Source organism: Phragmites australis, chromosome 7, assembly GCF_958298935.1.
Source record: "Phragmites australis chromosome 7, lpPhrAust1.1, whole genome shotgun sequence".
NCBI lineage: Eukaryota > Viridiplantae > Streptophyta > Magnoliopsida > Poales > Poaceae > Phragmites > Phragmites australis.
In genome coordinates, this window is record NC_084927.1 from 29,991,642 (window position 1) to 30,012,854 (window position 21,213).

The 21,213-nt window shown below is 44.1% G+C and overlaps 2 protein-coding genes across 2 annotated transcripts; one reads left to right on the top strand and one right to left on the bottom strand.

Moving 5' to 3' along the window:
- Positions 1-5,048: 5,048 nt before the first annotated feature.
- On the bottom strand, positions 5,049-8,440 carry LOC133924658 (uncharacterized). The gene is made up of 4 exons (XM_062370298.1): positions 7,599-8,440; positions 6,974-7,217; positions 5,865-5,941; positions 5,049-5,351 (listed from the first exon to the last, which is right to left on the bottom strand). Exons 1-4 carry the CDS (start codon positions 8,301-8,303, stop codon positions 5,274-5,276), a joined length of 1,104 nt encoding a protein of 367 aa, XP_062226282.1. The 5' UTR covers positions 8,304-8,440; the 3' UTR covers positions 5,049-5,273.
- A 10,133-nt stretch (positions 8,441-18,573) lies between these two features.
- Positions 18,574-20,587, top strand: LOC133924660 (GATA transcription factor 5-like). Its single transcript, XM_062370299.1, has 3 exons — positions 18,574-18,897; positions 19,081-19,368; positions 19,486-20,587. The coding sequence occupies exons 1-3, from the start codon at positions 18,589-18,591 to the stop codon at positions 20,305-20,307; spliced, it is 1,419 nt and encodes a 472-aa protein (XP_062226283.1). The 5' UTR covers positions 18,574-18,588; the 3' UTR covers positions 20,308-20,587.
- Positions 20,588-21,213: the final 626 nt, after the last annotated feature.

Here is a 21,213-nt window from a genome sequence, read left to right on the forward strand (position 1 = left end):
AGTTGCTAACAATTCCATCAAATCTATCAAACATAGCATACAAAAATTCACCGGGTCCTTGCACAAATATTTGATATTTTTGGTTTTATGTACTTTGGCATCTAGCCTTAATCTGATTAGTGTCTTTATAAAAGACATTCAGAGTAGACTAGATCTCTCGGACAGTACGGAGGTGCTGAACCCTGTCAAACTCATTCCAACTCAAGCTTACGAATAAAATATTTCTAGCCTTGTTGTTGATCTCATACTTTATACCTAGGCTAGGCTTTTCCCAAGTTTGAATACTTCCCCTACACGGATGTGGACTCGTTTAGCACAAAAGTTTAGCCAAACTAAGCCTACTATTTACAAGCTTGGATTATGCTAGGGTCTACCAAAGGGGAATCAATGGGCCAGATAGAAATAGGATAGTTTTTAGAGTGGACTTGGCAACTCTAATTCCAATTTAATTTCTTAAACACATTTAATCAGATATTTAAATATCAGTAAATATATAATGCATGTTAAAAAAGATTGTGTATATGTAGGTTCTAAAAGACCAAGGAGTGTGATTTGCCTCCTTGCTTAGAGCTATCAATCAATTTACCATTTCTTTTGGCTCTCGGTTCACTACTACCTAGTCAAATGATTCACAAAAGAGAACATGATCAAGGAGTTATGGAAAAGAGGTCCAGCAGGAACATGATGCAACAATGGCTTGAAACCATGTTAAAACAATGATGCGGTGATATCCGAAAAGGATATGGGGTTAAGTTTAGGCAATCATGGTCATGATATGATGGCCATGAATGTTGATGCTGAAAATGGCTAGAAATTAATATGCTAGGTTGAGCCAAGACTTGACAAAATGTAGATTACATAATTTTCTTGATAACCTTTCTGATAAGTTGGCAAGCAAAATTATCTAGAGTCATCTTGAGTTGTTATTAGCATGATTTCTTATCGACATACTTAAGGATTAAAGTCAAACCTAAGCATAAAAATTGGTTGTTCTGGTAACACTATAATTCTAACGTTTGACAATATTGCGAGCAAGACACAAATCAATCTTGAAAACTGAATTCTAATGCCAGCATGGATGCCTGATTGGTGAACACAATAGAATAATAAAAAATTACAACACTAGCATGGACTGCAACCTTTAAAATAGTGGGTTAAGCTTCTTGTCTAAAGAAAGAAAAATAGTAGGCTATCACTTAGTTGTAAGATTTAAAATCACACTACCACGCATCGAAACCTTAATACTACAAGTCGTCATGTTATGGGGGGGATGTTAAGGTACACACACTCTGTTATGAAACACATTAGTAAATTCTATATTCTTGTTTGATAGATAAGGATGTGTATTATTTGACAGCTAAGGGTGTGCACAATTATAAATTAGAAAAAAATTGCACATTAACCCCCTATTTGGATTAGGGGATTACTCTGGGAATTTATAAATTCTAGGGATCAATGTCCAAGTATCTCTTATTTGAACAAGCACTGAAAGCACATATATATCCTAGGGAGATGGGCCATTCATTCATTTAACCAACATCACGCACTGGTGAAACAAGAGGTATAGGAAATTCTCATCAAAATATATTGCGGCATGACATCATGTCCCTTGCTTGAGCTCGCCTCCCTATTCAAAGGTTGCTCTTCTTCTTCCACCACCTCCTCCTTCACCTTTTAGGCCAAGCACATCGCGGACGTGACAAGAAAAGAAAACAAAAAGATGGATCAGGGGCGTTGGAGGCATGGAAAACAAACATGACAACATTTCACAAAAAGATGGAAATGACATGGTAGTGGTACCTTCTGCGCTGAAACATCAATGTTCTCCTCCTCTTCCTCCATCTTTTAGGCCAGGCAAGAAAAGAATGTATGCAATCAGGGGCACCAGAGGTATGGAAAATAGACGTAATAACGTTTCACAAGGGATAAAAATGGAACGTGGTTACCTTTTGTGCACGTTCCTCAAAATCCAAAACATTAGCATCGTTATCCTTCTCCTCATCCTCCTCCATCCCAAAATCGTCCTCCCCTTTCGCGGGAATGTCCTCCTCGGCCTTGCTCTCATTGTTATCCTTCTTCTCCTTTTCCTTCTCCTCCTCCTCCTCCATCCCAACATTGCCATCACCCTCCTCCTCCTCCTCCTCTTCCTCCTCCTCCTCGCTATCATTCCCAAGAGTCATTGAGACCCCCCCCCCCCTCAATCTTGAACACCATTTTGGCATTTTCATTGTGCAAATGTGCCAGAGGAAGAGGCGGTAGTCCTCAACGATGTTGGGGTCGGAGTTGTACTAGCCTTTCGCCCCGCCTTCAGGGCCGGCAATAGGGGTTCCTCGTACTTGATGACTTAGGGAGGGGAAGAGCCGTCATTGGACAGGATCTCGATCGTGTAGGTTTGGCCGTTGAGGCAGACATGCCTAAGGAAGTAGAGGTAGTCAAGGTCAATCTCGGCGATCTTGTCTGCGGACAAGCCAGTGGTGCCGAAGGAGTAGGGCTTTTGTGGCGACAGTATGATCGGAGCTTTTCATCTATGGGGTGGTTTTGAGAATCGACTGGAGTACAAAAGAAGGCGCCAACGCTTTTTTTGTAGTGACCCCTCCGGGGTCCCAGGTTGCTTTGGCGCACCCCACCGCGAGGAGACGCGGTTTCCCTTTATATGGAGCGAACTGGGGCATTTTATTTTACAAAGTCGGTGTCGAATTCTAAAGCTGCGAAGGATGTCTGGTCAAGATATTAGCGCATTCACACCAACACAGTTTTAACCGGTAGAGCGAAACAAGGGAGAAGATAATTGACTCTTACGCAAAAGCTGCTTCTACATGTGCTTTAACATATTTATCCTTCGTATGTTGGGACCCACTATATTCTCTCTCATATTCCACATAAAATTAATTAAGTGTTATAACCAACCATGGTTGTTAAAATCACGATTCAAATCATAGATTTGTGCGGCTTTATGAACCTATCTTTCCACTCCAAGTCATAGACTTAGCTGAAATCACACTCTAGGTTGCTATTATAATTTGTACAGTGGTGGCAAATCACGCTAGAGCGGTAGTAGCACTAGCAAAAGATTAGAGTAACAACAAGAGAGGCGTCGGTCAAAGAAGGAAGGACATCCGTGTTGTCGGCGTCGCCTTTGCCATCCAGGAGTTGTAGATCCACCTCATCCCACGGCTTCCAATTCGGGCAACGAGGGCGCTATCAAGTTGGTGGATACATTAGAAGAAGTGGAGAGTGGTTGATTATAGCTGCTGACGGTGGAGAACATAATCGGATATGGAGGATTTGGTCTGTGGTTTCTTGTATGTAGTATGTATGGGAGACATAGAGGACAAAGGCAGGGGCAAAGCCAAGAATTGGCCATAGGGGGGCCAACCGGCCAAAGACAGAGCCAAAGCTAAAATGACCGTCAATCGAGGGTGGACAAATATGGTACTTGATACATGATATAGATATGGTATGTTCTAATAAAAGTGTATATATAAAGCTTAAAAAAACAAAAATATCGTAGTATAATACCGGGATTACCTTGACATGAAAAAAGTAGCTTGCCCAACAAAATTTAACCTCATCTTTGAATTCTTGAATACACCATATGTCAATTGCCACTAACCATTCCTTAACCTAGATAAAAAGATCAACACCTAGATAAAAAGGGGAATTAGATTATTCATGGCATCATAATCAAAGCACATACCTAATTTGATTAACCTTACCCAATCAATCTAACTCTAATACTTAGTTCAATACCTAATTCTCAGTTAGAGATTGGGATGGTCGGGCTTGGCAAAAAGACCTACAGCCTTGGTTGGTTGGGCCTATTGGTCTTAGAAGAGCAGAAAACAGCAATGAGGAGGAGGTACATCACCTAACAATAGTAATTAGCAGGAAGATTAGAGGGCTCCTCTGAAACAATGTTTCATTGGGGGGTTTAGCCCTACCCCCCATCCCCGTCCCTGGATGGGGGACGGGTTAGTGAGGGACGGGTGAGAGAAGAAGAACAAGTGGGTTGGGAGAGAGAAAAGCTTTTTTTCTTGATTATTGTATTATTGTGAATCTCATCACTTTGAGTAGAGGGAAGTCCTTTAGGACCCACTCTCGAAATATTTCCTCTTGGGCGGAGTTACGGGTAGAATGCTATTTTACCAAGGTATATTTGCAAGGTGAGTAGAACATATAGTTATGAATTAAATTAGGTTCCAGACTAACAAGCTATCAAATCTTTCTTGGAATAACACAACAAATTGAAAATTGTAATTTTTGATGGAATTAGGTGGAATCTTATATTGTATGTCGATCCTACTACCATATCATGGAGTCTCCGATCCGATTTAGAATTTACTATTCTAATAACTTGCCACCAACAACAAACTAATATGTTGGAGGTTGTCTACTATGTTGTCCGTAGATGACATGAACATGTTATCTAGACGATGCTATTCCCTATAATTGGGCATGCATCTTCCTCAAAAAATTATTGGGCAAGCTCTTACGAAGATATTTGTGAAGAATCGACTCTGCGGATGGAACGGTAGCGCTTCAGTAGCTATCCGACCGCCGCCGGCTGTTTCTGACAAATTTGTAGGGGTGTGTTACGTCCTGACAAAGCAGGCAGTGCCAGTGTGCAACTCTACCGGAGACTGGTTCCGAATTGCTAATCTGCGCTTTTCGGCAATCCACCGGTGTTACTGGCAAAATTGTAAGAGTCGGCTACTTTTTGGTTGGAATTCGGGGATTTTCTCAGTGAAAGTTCTCGAATCCCCAATTGAATGACTAGTCATTTGTCAAGTTGCAGCGGTAAGCGTTGGTGGCTGGGGATGAAGGGTGGCCATCGGTGAGATTAACACATGGTCAGACTGATTTCTGTAATCCTGTTGTCATAAGAGGGGCTCCCCCCAGACTCCACCCATCTTGTCTGGATCCGATTTTCAGCACTACACCATGAACTGCTCAATGATGGGGAGATTCTGCACAACTCAGTAGTTAAGTGACAGTCTAACTTCAGCATGGAGAAACCACTTCTCAGATTCACCGGTAACCAGATCCCAGAAGTAAGATCAGATGTATGAAATTTCAGTAGGGAATCGTTTATTCATCCAATAGCTGAAAGATATATGCATTTATTATCCCAAGAGAAAAAGACTCATGAACATTAGATCTCGAATATACATGCGCATTCTCTGCTGAGGACGATTTGTCACCCTTGCAGAGTTATTATCGCCGTAAAGAGAAATCGAGCAAACTAAGGATATAGCCAGCTAGTAGGTATAAGCTCAGTCCACCAAACGAATAACCTCGTGATCTTTAGAATCATCTACCCATGGCTTGAACTGATCTTCGTGGGCATTGTTCTGCATAAAAATGATGGAAAAAAAAATATAGCAAAATTTGCGAATTCAGTCTGCAAAAAATGATGCTGCTTAGGTACTTATGCTGTACAGCTGTACCCTTGCGAAATGCAACATCTTGCCACTAAGATGATAGTATACACAAATGCTGCAAACAAACTGAATCCATTATGATTCATATCAGCCCTGCGCAGCCTGATCTTCAAATGGGCTATTGGACCAGCTGGGCAGAAAAACTGTTTGTCACCTCTCTCTTTTTTTTAAAAAAAAACATCTAATTCTACCAGAAGAATATGTTTACTCTAACTGCGAGCAATGTGCGAGTAGCCAAGTACACAATAAGCAGTACGCTGTAGGGGACCTTAACTGTTGCAGAGTAAGAGACTTGTGTTTGAACAAGGTGTGGAAAGTGGAAACATATTGATTAGATATATGACAACTGTTGCCAATAAAATGATGCAGACAACAGGCACTGCCTACATGACTATTAAGAAATCCAAGAAATAGTGAGGTTACCTGCAACCAGAAGAAAAACCCTCGCAACAGAGCTAGGCCATGGCGAAGGCCAGTGTTCATAACTTGTTCGGCAAGATCTGAAGTTAAATAAACAAAAAGCGTTAATTAGTACTATAATCATATTTAAATCTGACCAGTTGAAGAAAAACAGTATTCTTTCTCAAACAATAACAAATTACATTACTCAATAGTCAATACTAACTATAGAGTATAGATGTGCTTGGTGGTTAGTTTCTGCACTAACTACTCAGTGATAACAAAAGCAGCTTAGTCACCTAGCGGAGGAAAGAAAACTTTTCATGTGAAATACAACGGTTATTATCCAACAGAATGGATCTACTGTGGGCGTTTAATTCAAGTTGTGACACTGATCTCAGCATATGAGCTTAAAGCTCAGAAGAAACAATTGTTAAATTGAAATAGGACATTGTCAATATATAGCATTCAACAACAGACTGTCTGATATTTGCAATGCTGTATAATACAAATTAAAGTGCTCCAAAAAACATGGATATCTTGCACACAGTCAACTATAGATTTCAATAATTGAAAATTGAAATTTCAAAACTCTAGGACAATTCATGCGATGACAATTGTTGAATAACACATCTTTTTATATGTTAAGCTCCTGTTGTTAAGCCTACAGGCTTGAAAGGAACAACCAAGGATGTCAAGATGTCGCCTCAGAAAGGCTATATCCACAACCATAGACATTAGATTCAACCAAACCATCAATAAGCTGTTTCAGTCAAGTGGCAACTGAACCAGGGAGTAATATATTAAAACATATATAGATATATAAAGCTAATTAAATTGAACAACATAATGCTGGACCATCAATGTTCAACAAACATGGACAGCAACAATGTCTGTCATTCAGGATAGGACAAAACTGTTCATGAATTACGGAAATATTGTTTGACACAATACACAGCATCATACACGAAATTTACTTAAAACACAGCTGATGGCAAATTAATTTACAAAAATGATTAGAATAAATATAAGACATAATTCAGCAATCAGCAAACATAACTAGTGCCTAAAGGACGAACCAATAAACAGGCAGTGTTTATAAACAGGATATATGTAATGATACAAAATTATACCTGGGTAATGATCCAGATATGAACTGCCCATCTCCTCCGTTGCGTAGAATTTCGTTTCATTGCGAAACTGCCGTTGCTTCATTAACGGAGTACGAATAGTAGCCATTTCAAACAGTTTATAATACTCTTTCCGAACAACTGGTTTCATAAGGACCTGGAATAACCTTCGCTTGAAATCTGAATCTGGCCTTCCGGTGATATGCACAGGCCATATGACACCTAGTTCTTTTTCTGCTTTCCCCACCTATATGAGGTGAATAACAAGGAAGGACCAATCAAAAAGGCAAAGGAAGAAAGATGTCAGAACTCAGAACGTCATGGATGCTCCATTCTTGACAAGAATACAACAAGATTGGGTACTATGATCAAAAAGAAAATTTTCAAACAAGTTGTATGAGGTATTAACATCAGCATTTTGAAAATAAGTTCTAAAAGGCATGTTAAAAAAACGTATTGGCATAATTCTACATTCTTATCTGACACAGATGTGGCACAAGAACAAGCATACGTATAAAAATGAGGAAATTATTTGCGCACTGAGAGTTAATATATATTCCACATTCTATTGATAAACAGCAAGCACAAGTGACAACGACTTGTAACTGAAAGTATCTGAATTCCTCACCGAATCAGCACGAAGCCTCGCATCGTGGACATTGCTTGAGCTCGCTTCCCAATACACACCATTTAGCGTACTTGCAGTCGTAGCGTCCAACAGTCCATCATCTTTCACTTGTTGCACTGGTGTCGGATCAGCACGCCAATCGCACGCGTACTGCCCCGGAACAACTGTCGCTGGAGCATCCGAGACAGCCCCCTCCCTCTTCCCTCCAACACCGACCCTTTTCCCCGGCGAAGCAACGGCCGCCTGTTCCCCTCTCCTCTTATCCTCCTCGGGCTCGCTGCAGCCTCCATACCGCGCCGCATCCGCCTGATCGTAGTTAACGACGACGCCCCCGATCTCGAGAACCAATTGTCCATCCACCAATCGCGTGTGCTGCAGGAAGATGCGGTAATCCTCGTCGACGTCGCCGAGGGAATCGTACCACGCGGGTTCCGCCTCCACCGACGCGGACGAGCCCTTCTGTTCCGCGCGTCGGCTGGTGCTCAGGCGGCCTGCGGAGGGGTCGGAGACGCACTCGCCGTCGGAGCTGGTGGCGAGCGGGGCCTCGTACCTGAGGACGGAGGGAGGGGAGGCGCCGTGGCCCGGGAGCTCGAGGGCGTAGGAGTCGCCGTCGAGGCGGATGTGCTGGAGGAAGTAGAGGTAGTCAGGGTCGATCTCGCCAGCGGGGAGGTCGCCGCCGGCGAATGGGGAGCGGAGGGCCGGCATGGTAGGGAAGTAGGGTTTTGGGCTCGACGTTGCTTGGTTTTCTGGCCTCGTGGGAATTTGTAGCGGTTTTCCATTCCAATGGAACGTGAGATTGGAAGATCTTTATGGGCTGGGCTTCGGAAGTCGTTTGTGAAGTTGCCCCGGTTGCAAAACGGCCATATAAATTGCGGCGGAATCGAACACACCAACACACTTCTACGGTTTCGCAAATTCACAGCCCCGCCCATATCACATGATAATCCGGCCCATGATAATGTGGTCTCCACTGTGCGGTCCTTAAATACATTCACTATACTTAAAAAAAATACTAGCTAAGTGTTTGTACGTTGCAACAAAAATATAAATATTAGATGTGTTAATATCAAACACAAAATCAAGGTATGGAGATATTGATGTGTCATAGTAATACCACCGAATGAACAGGGAGTGATGTCATTATTTGATTTCAAATAAGATTCGAAAAAGAAGCAATAGATTATCCGCTAATTTTTCTTTTAATTTTAAAGGATCTCATATGCATAACGGTAACCATTTGGGGAGTTTAGAAGACGAATGTGGATGATAATAATGAGTAAATTATTCGAATTTTAAAGATTTTTGTTGTATGGGAGGAGAGTATGAGAAAATGTGACGCTGGAATCAACTTTTATTTTATATAGTAGATATTTTAGTTGGTGGAGGATGCAGACCCAGTGAACAAGGGCTCTCTCTTCTTTACTCTCTTGCATAATTCAACTCTATGGATCGGTAGTGCTAACCACCCACTCATGATGCGTGATGTTACGAGAACACTGAGGGGAAGACGTCCGCTCAGTGTTTTATCAATTTACAATGATCCTCGAACCTGGATAGACTAGGTGAATTATTTGCTCCCAAACTACTAGATCCATGAGATAATCACGTGATCCTTGACGTTCTTAACGAAGACTACTGAGTTCTGACCGTTCGATTGCTTACAAAGTAGTCAAGCAGTAATACTCGTACGTCTCAATAGCGGCTTGTCGAGCATTTGACAAACTCACACCATCCATTTCAAAAGTAGTACGAGTAATGCTCGTAGCTGGGATGAGACTTTCCCAGGACCTCTTTGCTTGTTGTGAACGGCAAGATTTTGATGGCACCGACCCCCCATCACTTCCCTTGGTGCAAGTGGAACGCACCACCGTTCACGACCATAGCGAAAGAGCCACCATGAACCGTCACTACTCGATGCTGCTACCCGTCATCCACTAAGAAGAAGATAACGTGCCATGTGAGTAGCGAAAATGTTAAAAAAAAAAAAACTAAACGGCCGAGTGGGCAAGCAGTTTTCGGCAATGGGAGGGGAAAGCTCGGTGGCTTTTTAGGTGTGCCTGCCTTCTTTCTGCATGTTGGGCTGGCTGAGTGGACAATCACATGAGCACGCACCATCAAATTGGCTGGCGCTCTTAGCTCCCCCCGCCAGCAAATTGCAGACGAGCAACTGCGCGACACATCAGGAAACGGCGCAGATCGCACACAGATGTGGCGGTTATGAGCCGAAAATGCCTTTTTTGTGTGCTGTGTTCGTTTTTAACCGAACTGACGTCGCCTCATCATCCTGCATAGCATGCAGCGTGGATCTTTGCGTTGCCTCCGTTGGAAATGCGTCTTCTAGTTGTATTTTTCTTAGAGCTTTCCTTGATTCAGACTAGAGTGTTTTCTTTGCTTTACGTCTGTCCGATTCACGTAATCCACCATATCGAGACTGATTTTGTCCTGTTGGGGTTATCAGGCATTCTGATTAGTGAAGAGCAGCTAATCCGAGGCTGTACTATAATGCCTAGGAAAGAACTATCCATTCTGCAGTCTGAAACTTCGCAACCAGTGTGTCCTTTCTGCGTTTTCGGCATTACGAGTTTCAAACTGATTACATCGAACGAGTAGCTAGCGCATCGTTCTAAAAGGAGTTGCAGCAGTCCATGTAGCCAAACCATATTTGCACAGCTGAAACCCGTCAGCTCGGAGTACGCGAACTAGCCGAGGCCATAGCCTGCAAGGCTGCAACAAGATCTTTTGGGCGGCTTGATCAGGACCTAGAGCAGAGTCGTTGCGTGGATACTTGGGATGGTGACCACCAAATAACAAAGTCGAGTGTTCAATGTCCGCAACTTTGACAAGTATCGAAGAGTATCGGGTATGACGACTGAGACCTTGTAGAAAACGACGGGGGCACGCAAGCGTGGATGATCGATCCATTTGGAACCTAAGTTCGCCGGTGCGCCTCTCACAGGGATCGACAGCTGAAATATGCCCTCCTTTTCTGACGGTGAGCATCCTATTACCATCGGCTTCGAAAGGGCATTTCTTGCAATCTTCAAATAGCAGGATGGTGGCAAAAGAGACGAGAAGTGACTGACAAACAACCACTGACAAGCCGGCTCTCTGTGCACCACCATATATATCCAATCCCAACCTCTGCCTCTGTAAAAGACTGACGAAGCTTTCAAGTCGCTTCGAAGAGAGAACGCCCCACGGCCATGTGACTGATGATAGATGGTAGGGCGCTCTCACACGGCGCGCACTCCGCTGCGTGCAGCCACATGTGACGCTGAGGCCGATTGCGTGCATGCGGTACACGTCCGGCCATGTCCCGCCGCACCACCTCTCCTGCTCTCCGTACCTTAGACCATTTTTAATAGTTACCTTAAATTTTTATCCTTAAAAATATTATTATAGTATCCCTTATCACTATTACAGCATCCCTTATTTTTTCATCTCCAGCGGCTACTCTATTTTCTAACTTTTACTCCTCTTTTTCTCTCTCCGGTCCCACTGTCGGCCTCTGTAAACAGTACAGCTAGCTACAGTACTGATACAGTAACCAACGTTGTTTTCATCCTCTGGCCCACTGACAGTCTCCATGAACAGTGTTGCTACAGTGTTACAGTAACTCCGCAGATTTGCGGGCCTATATTCTCTCGTAGTACTGTAGCATTAGATACCAATTCTGTTGGAGATACTATAGTACATCCGTCGAAACCAACTAGAAAATAGCACGCCCCTTTGCGCGGCCTATGGCCGTCGCCGAGGATGACAATTGTAGAAGATAGATATAACTTCAGGAAGTTAAAAAAAACTTTGAATGCAAATACAAATTTCCCTATAGTCCATGCGAGTAAAATATTTTTATTTTTCAACATTTATATATATATATATAAGTATTTAATCATATGAAATTCTTGAATTCATCCTGAAAAAAAAATTACTTCTGTATTATACAACTTTTGTGACTTCAAACAACTATATATGATTAATTTCTTCTCATCAAATTTAACGTCCAAAACAACTTATATTAGTAATCAAAGATGGCATGACCCTTTTGTTTCATCTAATGGCTAACACTGAGCAACTTCTAAAATGATGCAAGCTTGTTGTTCACTTTACAACAGTTAAACTCTGATGCACTTATATCACATTTCTAATTGAAGCTCAAACTCATACTAATTATAGACCATAGCAGCACAAATCATATACTAATAGAGTTGTAACATCAATGGTTCCAATGCAATCCTATATGGTGAACAGATAAAAAAACATACACTACAAAATCTACACCACTAATATCACGTTTCATACCTTAAAATATGAATCTCGTCTTAGGTTCTCTGCAATTTTGCTTGGGGTATCCAATGAAGATGACCGAATAAGATTATTTCTTAGCTTATCTATGGTATGGAGGACTAGTCTAAAATATCAGCTAATTGTTTCACCAGATGTATTGAAATTAGTACTCACCATCATATTTCTTAGATTATGTCCAATTGTATTAAAAAAACATGCCAATTTATTCCTCAATGCAAACATGTATACTATCGTAGAGCAAAGCTCATTCCCTCAAAATTTGACACAAATTAAAGAAAGTACCTCTCTTAAACCTTACTGAATTGATACAAGAAGTATCATTCCTGTAAATTCTGTTATTTAGATAGTCGATTCTAATTTTATCACTCTCCTCCATTGTACCATAGGCAATAGGTTGTCGTCTATTTCGTAATCTAGATCAGAGTAACAAGACCACTATAAGACCCCGATCTCGAGTTTTCTGTGCCTGCTGTATTAGTCCCTAGATCAAATAGCTTATATGCACATAATTCAACAGAATAATATCAAATACATACTTCGAATAAAAATTATTATCTAAAATCAGCGAATGATGATCTCATGGACAAGGATCCACGGTAGACTAGCCAGACAGAAGAGCCTACAACGGAAAGAAGCAGCACAAAGCGAAACAACCCAATGCATAGACAACTTGGATGCGGACGTGACCTTAGACTTCTTCACTTTAACTTCATCTGGATCGAGAGTGATCTTCATCTCAACAATCTGAAAGAAGCAAGACTGAGTACGGAAGATACTCAAAAAGTCATAACACTACTTCAAGATGTTGAGTACATGCATAAAGGATAACTCAAGGACAAGACTTTACAGTTTAGTTTTAAGTTTAAACCAATTTATCTAGGTATCCAGTAATATTATCTACTATTAACTTTGAAATTTAGTAAATAAGGTAACAAGGTATATTTACAGGGTCTTTGGTCCTGGGAGGGGCTACACCTCATTTCACAGTCCCTAACATTATATCTAATGTCGTGTTCCTCGACCAACTCCGAGCAGGTGGTCGTGCTCCTCGACCAACTCCGAGCAAATAGTTGTGCTCCTCGACCAACTCCTCAACTAACTCACATTCGACTCGCCAAGGAGATTAGTGGCTCTGCGGTATCCACACGTACTGGGCAAAAACGCCGAGCGTCGATGTGCTAGCACCGCATGTGCAGCTAGGGTTTTGGGAGATTGTGTGGAAGGTTACGGTTAGGGTTTTGGAGTGGCTTAACCTTAGCACGCTCTACCCACGCCTCTCTTTATATATAGCTCGCCAATGGGCTCCCATGTTAGAAGCCCTTTAGAACTCTAACTTCTCATGGATCACAATCTAATCAAAACCTATATACGAATCTAATTTGCATGTTTTGTTCCAACCTATTAAGTGTGTGACTCGTTAGATTCATGTACAAACGGCTACGACTCGAAAACCCTTTCCAAACCGAAATCAATAGCGGTCCCTAGCAGTACATGTTGACTTCCGAGTATACATAAAAGATCATATCTGATGAACTTTGATATACACATGCACCAATCTCTTCGCCTCACGATACCAGTCAAGATCAAGACGAGTTACGTGCCACCCTTGTGATAGCCTGACCATTCACTCGATCAAATAGTGGATTCATCATAATTAACTCTTTAATCATATTGATATGGCCATGCACTTTCTCAATCCAACTAACTCGAGGGGCCCAAAGATTTCTCTCATATTATCAAGGAGGGGCAAATTCCATCTTGATCACTCATACCCCACGACATGTTTCATGACAAACCCGAAAACTATCTTTATGATAGCACATCATAAATAACAATCTCAACAGTATCTCAAGATGGATCTATCCAACATTATGTTCTCTAACATAAATATCCACGTTATTGACTGATATCTCTATACCTATGATCCATAAAACGTGATCATCAATTAATACATGTGCTGATCTTATGTATCATCATAATGATATACGACTAGAGATCGACTAAAAATAACATCATAAAATAAATAAAGAGTTTTATGAACAAGTAACATACTTGCCAATCAATATAAACGATATTCATTCTTGGAATAACACATTATTCGGTAGTACATGAACATAGACGTGTGATATAATCATCTCTATGATTGCCTCTAGGGCATATCACCTTCAGAGTCAAATGGCGACGGTGAACAGTGTTAAGCTCGCCATTTGGATGCGAGCGGTGCTGGTGGGATAAAGACCAGGAGGAGGAAGGTGCTGACGCATGGTGCCTACTAGCAGTGGGAAAGCATAGCTCCAGCCATGTCATGCTAGGGCGGCACATGAGGTTAGGTTGGGACAGCGCGTGCAAGCGGCCCACACGAAGGAGAGGGAGGAATGGCGCGCTAGGCCGATGCAGAGAGGAGGGAATAGGGAGCCGTGCTGGTTGCTAGGCCAGGGCATGGAAGAGAGAGAGAGGAGTGTTGGGCCTCGCAGAAGAGAAGGAAGGCGACCCAAGGGACAAAGAGAGAGGGTCGGCTGGGCTGATGAGGCTAGGTCGTGCAAAAGGGAAAAGAAGGAAATCAGCCTGGGAAGAAAAGGAGGAAAGAATATATTTGGGATTAAATTCAAATAGGAGTATTTAAATTTGGATTTAGCACCAATTCAAATAAGAGTATCTGAATTAAGATTTGGATTTGAATTTGTCAAAGATCAAATTTGATTCTAGGAAAAAGGGAATTGATCCAGAATAATTCAATTATTTGAATTATTGATCAAAGTTAAATTTAGATACTTGAATTGAATAACTTGAATTATGGTTTTGGGCCAGATTGGAAGATCGATTTTTAAGGATTGAATTGGGTTAAGATTCAGCCGAAAAGAACTAAAACGGATTCGAATTTGAGAGGCATTCAAATTTGAGTCGCCACACAAAGAAACAAGTACACTAAGAAACCAAAATGCAATTGCTCAATTTAATGTAGGGTTTAAAATTAGGAAATTGACTCCGGTGAAATTTTAGAATTCATAGTCCAATAATAATATACATGTATATATATACACACACATAGGAGTATGTACATACGCACATATATAGTTCCTAGATTTTGTGTTGGCTTAATTAAATAAGATTTTTTAAAACAAGAGTGTATTTTGGCTATTTTCTAAATGCTAAAATACAGGTGCTACAACCACCATACTAGTAGCCACATATCCATCAACACTATTGAACAATTTGATTTTTCTCTTTCTAAGTCTCATCTGATCCGTCTACATTACGCACGGGAATGCAAGAACTTATGAGTTTAATATGGAGTACACAATGCATGCATGCGCTACTGGTAAACACTACGAAGGAATGTAATATCACATCAGTTTTGCACCGCATCAAAATGTTCATACTAATCTCATAAGTACGAAGGAACTACTAGTTCAGAGAATGTCAAGTTGAAACCTCAAAATGTGAAACAATGAGACTCTGTAATGACATTCGGCATGTTCATACGGTGGGGGGAAATGTGATAAAATGATCTCATATAAGATATTCTGCGATTAACCAATCTCATTACAAATTTAGTTCATACACAATCAGCTGATGTAAAAAACTTTGTGTATAACTAGCAATATGAAAAACAAGGACATCTCTAATTCTGTTGACAAGATTCTACAAAAGCAAAGGAAAAGAACTGAATTATATATTTTTGTATAATCTTGTAGTCTCTCCTTTTTCATCTTCTTTTTTCACTCCTTCCTGTTTCAGCCGTTTTCTATTCATTGCTTATGGAGAAACAATTTACTCTCCATCTTTAGCCCGGCATATATGCAAGAATTTCAGAGATTTTTTCTCTTTTTTACACTGCAATTTTTCATGATGAAAGTTCATGTTCCAAGGCCTAGCAACTAGAAAATGTAACTATCGATACGTGAACTATGGTAACTCACAAAAATGTGCAACAAATAAACTCATAGCTCTTAGACCCACCAATTTGTACAATAAATTGAGAAAAATATCATCTATGGTAACTCACAAATCTATGTAACAAATGAACTCATAGCTCTTAGATCCACCAATTTATACAATACATTGAGAAATATATCGTGGATCTACCAATATGTGAACAATGTGTTCACAGTTATGTGAGGAGGGGCAAAGATGTTAGAAACCTCATCTCGTGTTGGGTCTCTTGGGATGGTGGTGGCTTTCTCCAATAGGCGGCATCTCCCATGACGCTGATGGTCGGCTTCGGTGATGGGCTTGAGACATGTGACGTCTCTTGGGATGGTGATGGCTTCCTTCAGTGAGGTGGCGTCGATTTCCTTCAGTGAGGCGACGGGCTCAGAGCAAGCGGCATGTGGACTGTGAGGTGGGTGACGACGCAAAGTTGAGTATGGCGACACTAGAAGTGAAGGAGCGAAGCGATAAAGAGTGATGGGAACCGTTCGTCTAAGAGACGATCGATCTTGTATAGTGTGGGTCGATTGATTTTATCGTACCTCTTCGACTCTTCATACAACATCTATTAGATATAATCTTAAAATCTGAACGTCATCCTATCTCAACAAGCTAATGGCTCTTGGTACAACATCTATTAGGTATATCCTCAAAATCTAAACTTCCTCTGCCTGAACGAGCTGGTGCAATTCAAAGAACCAAACAGACGTTGGACCAACCGATCCGGGATACAGCCTAAAACTGCCCTACGTCCGGCGGTGAGCCCGGCCCCTTTCTCGGTCCGTCTTTCAAATCTCAGGCGCGGCTGGAACCCACACCCGATGCCCCCACGCCGCCCAACCCAGTCGGAGAGCGCCACGTCGTGAACGTGACGCGTCCGTCCGCCCGCCAGGTCGGATGACGGCTCGGCATCACTGACCTTCGGAAACCGTGCCTAAAGATTGTCCTTCCACTGGCATGCGGTCCCCCCTTTAGGTGGGTCCCACAGGTCGGTCTCAGTGCGGGTGGAGCCGTGCGGGCGAAGCGACGTGCAAGGAATCGCGCGATGGGCGCTGCCAGGGATGGCCTTGCCCGCCAGGGATGGCCTTGCCAGGAAGCAAACCGATTACCGAAGCTGCCCACGCGTGGCGCGCGGCAACCCCCGCGTTTCGCAACTCGTCCGCGCGGGCGAACGGTGGGTGGGGGCGGGCTCGTGGCGCGGTGCGGAGCCGGGGCCGGCGTGCCGCGCAGATTTTTCCCTGAGGGGCGTTTCGGTAACTTTCCGGACAAAAGAGACGCCAGTCAATTTTGGCGATTCCACGTACGCTCGTCGGGTGGAGCCACGGGAGTGCCGCCACGGCATCGCGTGGAAAGTGAACCGGGAAAGCTGGGGTTCATTGTTTGAACTCGTTTTGGAGCACCGTATTGATATCAAATTTTCTTATGGTTCTAGACTACAAGGATCATGTCTGCAAGCAAGGGACGAAGCTTAAGCCAAGATGATTCAGGTGTTATTTCCCTACACATCTGATAATATATAGAAATTTATATAATCAATATATGTATAGTATTTGTTTTTTACTTTATGTCAGGGCACCACCAAAACTACATATACCTTCGCCCCTCGAGCCACGAACGATCATGGATTTCACGTTTGCTACTTTGAAAAACTGCCAGCCTAAAATCCGATATCGTCACTTTCGTGCGAGTAGAAACGGGTCATTTCCTCGATACTTCCTGGTAAAAACGACAGGGGAAAAGCCAGCGCGAATCAACATGCGAGAGTTGTTTGCTCTTATCGGTATCGAACTTGAGTATGCTTCACTCATGAGAAAATAATAAATTCCAGCTTTCTGCATCTACCCGAAGAACATGCTATTCTTGCGGGCGTACGTACATGAGCAGCTCTACCATGGCACTCTGGCACATATCCGTGCGCCCTTAAAATTCAAAATCAGAAACCAATGGGTACAAACACTTTCCAAGTAAATCTAGACCCGTGGCAGCACGAATGCATCGACATTCTCCAGATAGGATGCATGCAATAGCCGATACAGCATCATTCCGTATCGGCATGGATCAATGGGCGCACCAAGTATGAATTCAGTACATGAATTCCGTATCCACAAAATGCTCCACAGTCCATACCAGCAGCATTGACGCGCAAGGCTACAAACCAAAATGGGTCGAGAAAACAAACGCACGCACGAACAAAACGTAAGCACGTCCACTGCATGCGCGAGTGAACGAGCGAGCAGAGCAGAGCCGAAATGAGTGAAGAAGCCCATCCATCCGTCGTGCGCGAGTCCAATTCGAACCCCTCCCCACCCGGCATTTCAAAAGCGGCAACCCACCCATCATTTACCTCCAAAAAAACGGAGCGGGCGTCGAGCCGCCCCGGGCCTACCACGTGTCGTTGGTCCGGGCGCACGCCACTAATCCGCCGGGCCGAGTGTTATTGGACACCCGTTCCAAAGTGTTACTAAATCTGAGTCGCATTATGTTATTTTGAATTGCAGGTTGTATTTTACGTTTTATTTACTAAATCAAACCTCTGAATTTAAATTGGATTCTGACACCGTATCACCCCCGTCCGCTGCGTAGCGCTAATCACGACGTTCCATTTCACCTTTCTCTTTTGTTCCCTTGGCTCCATTTCTTTTCAAAAGTGGAGTCTATACAAAACTACAAAAGGGTAGGCGAGGCGAACGATATCAGATAACGAAATGGCGGGAATAAAAAATGTATAAAATTGCAGTGGGAAAATAAAGAAATGGTGAAAAAAGCCAAAGGCCAAACGAAAGAAGAGGAAAGTTTTTCAGAGAGTGTGAAATCGGAGAAACGGGAGGGGCTATGGGGAAATAGTGCCTTTGTTGAGCCCACGGACTTCGGCAGCCATTCAATGCTCCACCAAACGCTCATCCTTTCCTCCCCCCCCCCTACCCCCTCCATCTCTACGGTCGGAACATCTCTACCACCTCCTCCTCGCCTTTCCTCCAACGCCGCCACAGCCACAGCCCCGGGTTCTTCCGCCTCCCTGCGCTCCTCGGCCATGTACTACGCGCACCACCGTAGCCCTCTGGTAAGGAAGAGACCTGAGCTGCAGATAATCTGATTGAGGAGAGAAGATTCTTTGGACGATTTTTTATTCATTTTTCTTGAAAATAAAAGAGGGGACGTTTCTTGAACCATGCTGCTTGGCTTCTGGAATTGGGAATTTGTGATTTTGACGTGCGTATGTGTGTGTTTTTTTCGGGCGGAAAAGGATGGGAGGATGGACGCGCTGGAGAGCAATAGCTTCTCGCCGGAGGAGACGGCAGAGGAGTTCGCCGCCGCCACCTCGGCGCTTGTTGAGAGGGACGGGTTCTCGGTCGAGGACCTGCTGGACCTCGAGGAATTCGGCGAGGCTGACAAGGACGGTGCCGACCACGAGGACGCGCCGCCGGCCGCCGCGGTCCAGGAGAGGGAGAAGTCGAACGACGACTCCCAGCCTTCGTCTATCTTGTCCTACGAGCTCCCCCCGCCGCCGCCGCAGGAGATGGTTGACCTGCCGGTGAGGTTTCGGGGACCTTTGACCGCTTCTTGGGAAAGACGGTTGCTTTCGCGAGTGTTCTCTCTCGCCTTGTCTTGGCAAAGTGATTAAATAATGCTCTGCTGTGTGTTCCTGCAGGCGCATGACGTCGAGGAGGAGCTGGAGTGGGTGTCCCGCATCATGGACGACTCGCTCTCCGAGCTGCCGCCCCAGCTGCAGCCTCCTGCGGCGGTGGTGGCGTCGCTAGCAGCGCGGCCCCCGCTGGCGCAGCGGCGGCCTCACGACGGCTCGTACCGGGCGCTGCCGCCGGCACCCGTCCCGCCGCAGACCCCGACCATCTGCGCGCTGTCAATGGAGGCGCTGGTGCCCGTCAAGGCGAAGCGCAGCAAGCGCTCGCGGGCCTCGGGGTGGTCGCTCTCGAGCGCCTCGCTTTTCTCGGACTCGGCCTCCTCGTCGTCGACCACAACCACCTCCTCCTGCTCCTCGTCCGGCTCGTTCTCACCGTTCCTCCTGCTGGACTCGCACCCGTTCAGCGGCCTGGACCTCGGCGAGGGGTATCACCACCACCTTCTGCCGCCACCGCCGAAGAAGTCCATGCACGGTAAGGGCACCAAGCACAAGCCCAAGAAGCGCGGTCGCAAGCCGAAGCACCTCCCTCCCCATCCCTCTGGCGCCGGTACGAGCGCCTCGCTGCCCGCCCCGGGGGACCGGCGCTGCAGCCACTGCGGTGTCCAGAAGACCCCGCAGTGGCGTGCTGGTCCCGAGGGCGCCAAGACGCTGTGCAATGCGTGCGGCGTCCGCTACAAGTCCGGCCGGCTCCTCCCCGAGTACCGCCCGGCGTGCAGCCCCACATTCACGAGCAGCATCCACTCCAACTCGCACCGCAAGGTGCTCGAGATGCGCCGCAAGAAGGAGTCCGGCATCCTCACTACCGCCTCGCCGGCCGTCGCGTCGTTCTAGCTGCCCTGCCTGGCCACCCAGTGGTGGCTGTACATTTTTCCGGCCATGTTAGCCTTGTACCGTACTTGAATTTCCCCCCTTTCTCTTCCAGAATCATTGTCCTAGCCCCGGCTGGATTAATTAGAGTCCAGGAGTTTTAATTAGGTCTCATTAGGTTTAGCTTTGGTTCCGGTGCTTCTCCTTCAGCCTTAGTTTGTTAGGGTTCTACTGCGACATCAGCAGCAGCGCAGCACTAGCGCAGAACTTCATTTCAGCATTTCTAAATGGTGTTTCTTCTTTCTCTGAGCTAGTTGTATAGCTTGTTTGGTCCATCAATGGCGGTATTTAGTTATTTGGCAGGTGAAACGGAGAATTAACCGTGCACTTGCTGGTATTGGAATAGAAGATGAGACTGATGGATAGCCTGAAAGTTTGCTGTGTGTGTGAGAGGCAGGTGCATGTTGCGTGTACCCTTGGCTACATCAACATGGTGTTGTTACCTGTAAACAGCACGATATGTTTGATTTGGAGTGGAGGGTGGAGATAGCGAGGGGTAGAAGTAAGCATTAGGCGGATGGAGATGTTGCAATCGTGCTACTTTGGGTGTGATTGGTTTGTCAACATATAATGTTGTTGGTATAGACTGCATATGTAGGCTAGTAAGAAATAGGTTAAGTGAAGTTACTTTTGTTGAACAAAAAGTGTATATCTGTCCTAACAGGTGGGGTTGGATATAAGAGTTAAGATTTTGATTTATTGCTCGTACAAAGATGATTTTATCATACTGACAAGTGGATTTGTATATATAAGCGAATGCACCAGCATGTATACAAAGGGTCAGCTCTTAGATTATACGTATACATCGAGTCAGGATCTATTGATACAGACAACCAATCATTCCCTCTCTTTCGAATTCGGCTAGATCTG

Bases quoted from the DNA above. Each gene is read 5' to 3' on its own strand.
- LOC133924658 (XM_062370298.1), bottom strand. From the start codon at position 8,303: ATGCCGGCCCTCCGCTCCCCATTCGCCGGCGGCGACCTCCCCGCTGGC. The intron at 5,942-6,973 runs GTATAATTTTGT...ATTTAACTTCAG, and splicing joins ATATCTGGATCATTACCCAG to ATCTTGCCGAACAAGTTATG. The intron at 5,352-5,864 runs GTAACCTCACTA...ATTTTTATGCAG, and splicing joins GGTTTTTCTTCTGGTTGCAG to AACAATGCCCACGAAGATCA.
- LOC133924660 (XM_062370299.1), top strand. From the start codon at position 18,589: ATGGTGAAAAAAGCCAAAGGCCAAACGAAAGAAGAGGAAAGTTTTTCA. The intron at 18,898-19,080 runs GTAAGGAAGAGA...CGGGCGGAAAAG, and splicing joins CGCACCACCGTAGCCCTCTG to GATGGGAGGATGGACGCGCT. The intron at 19,369-19,485 runs GTGAGGTTTCGG...GTGTTCCTGCAG, and splicing joins AGGAGATGGTTGACCTGCCG to GCGCATGACGTCGAGGAGGA.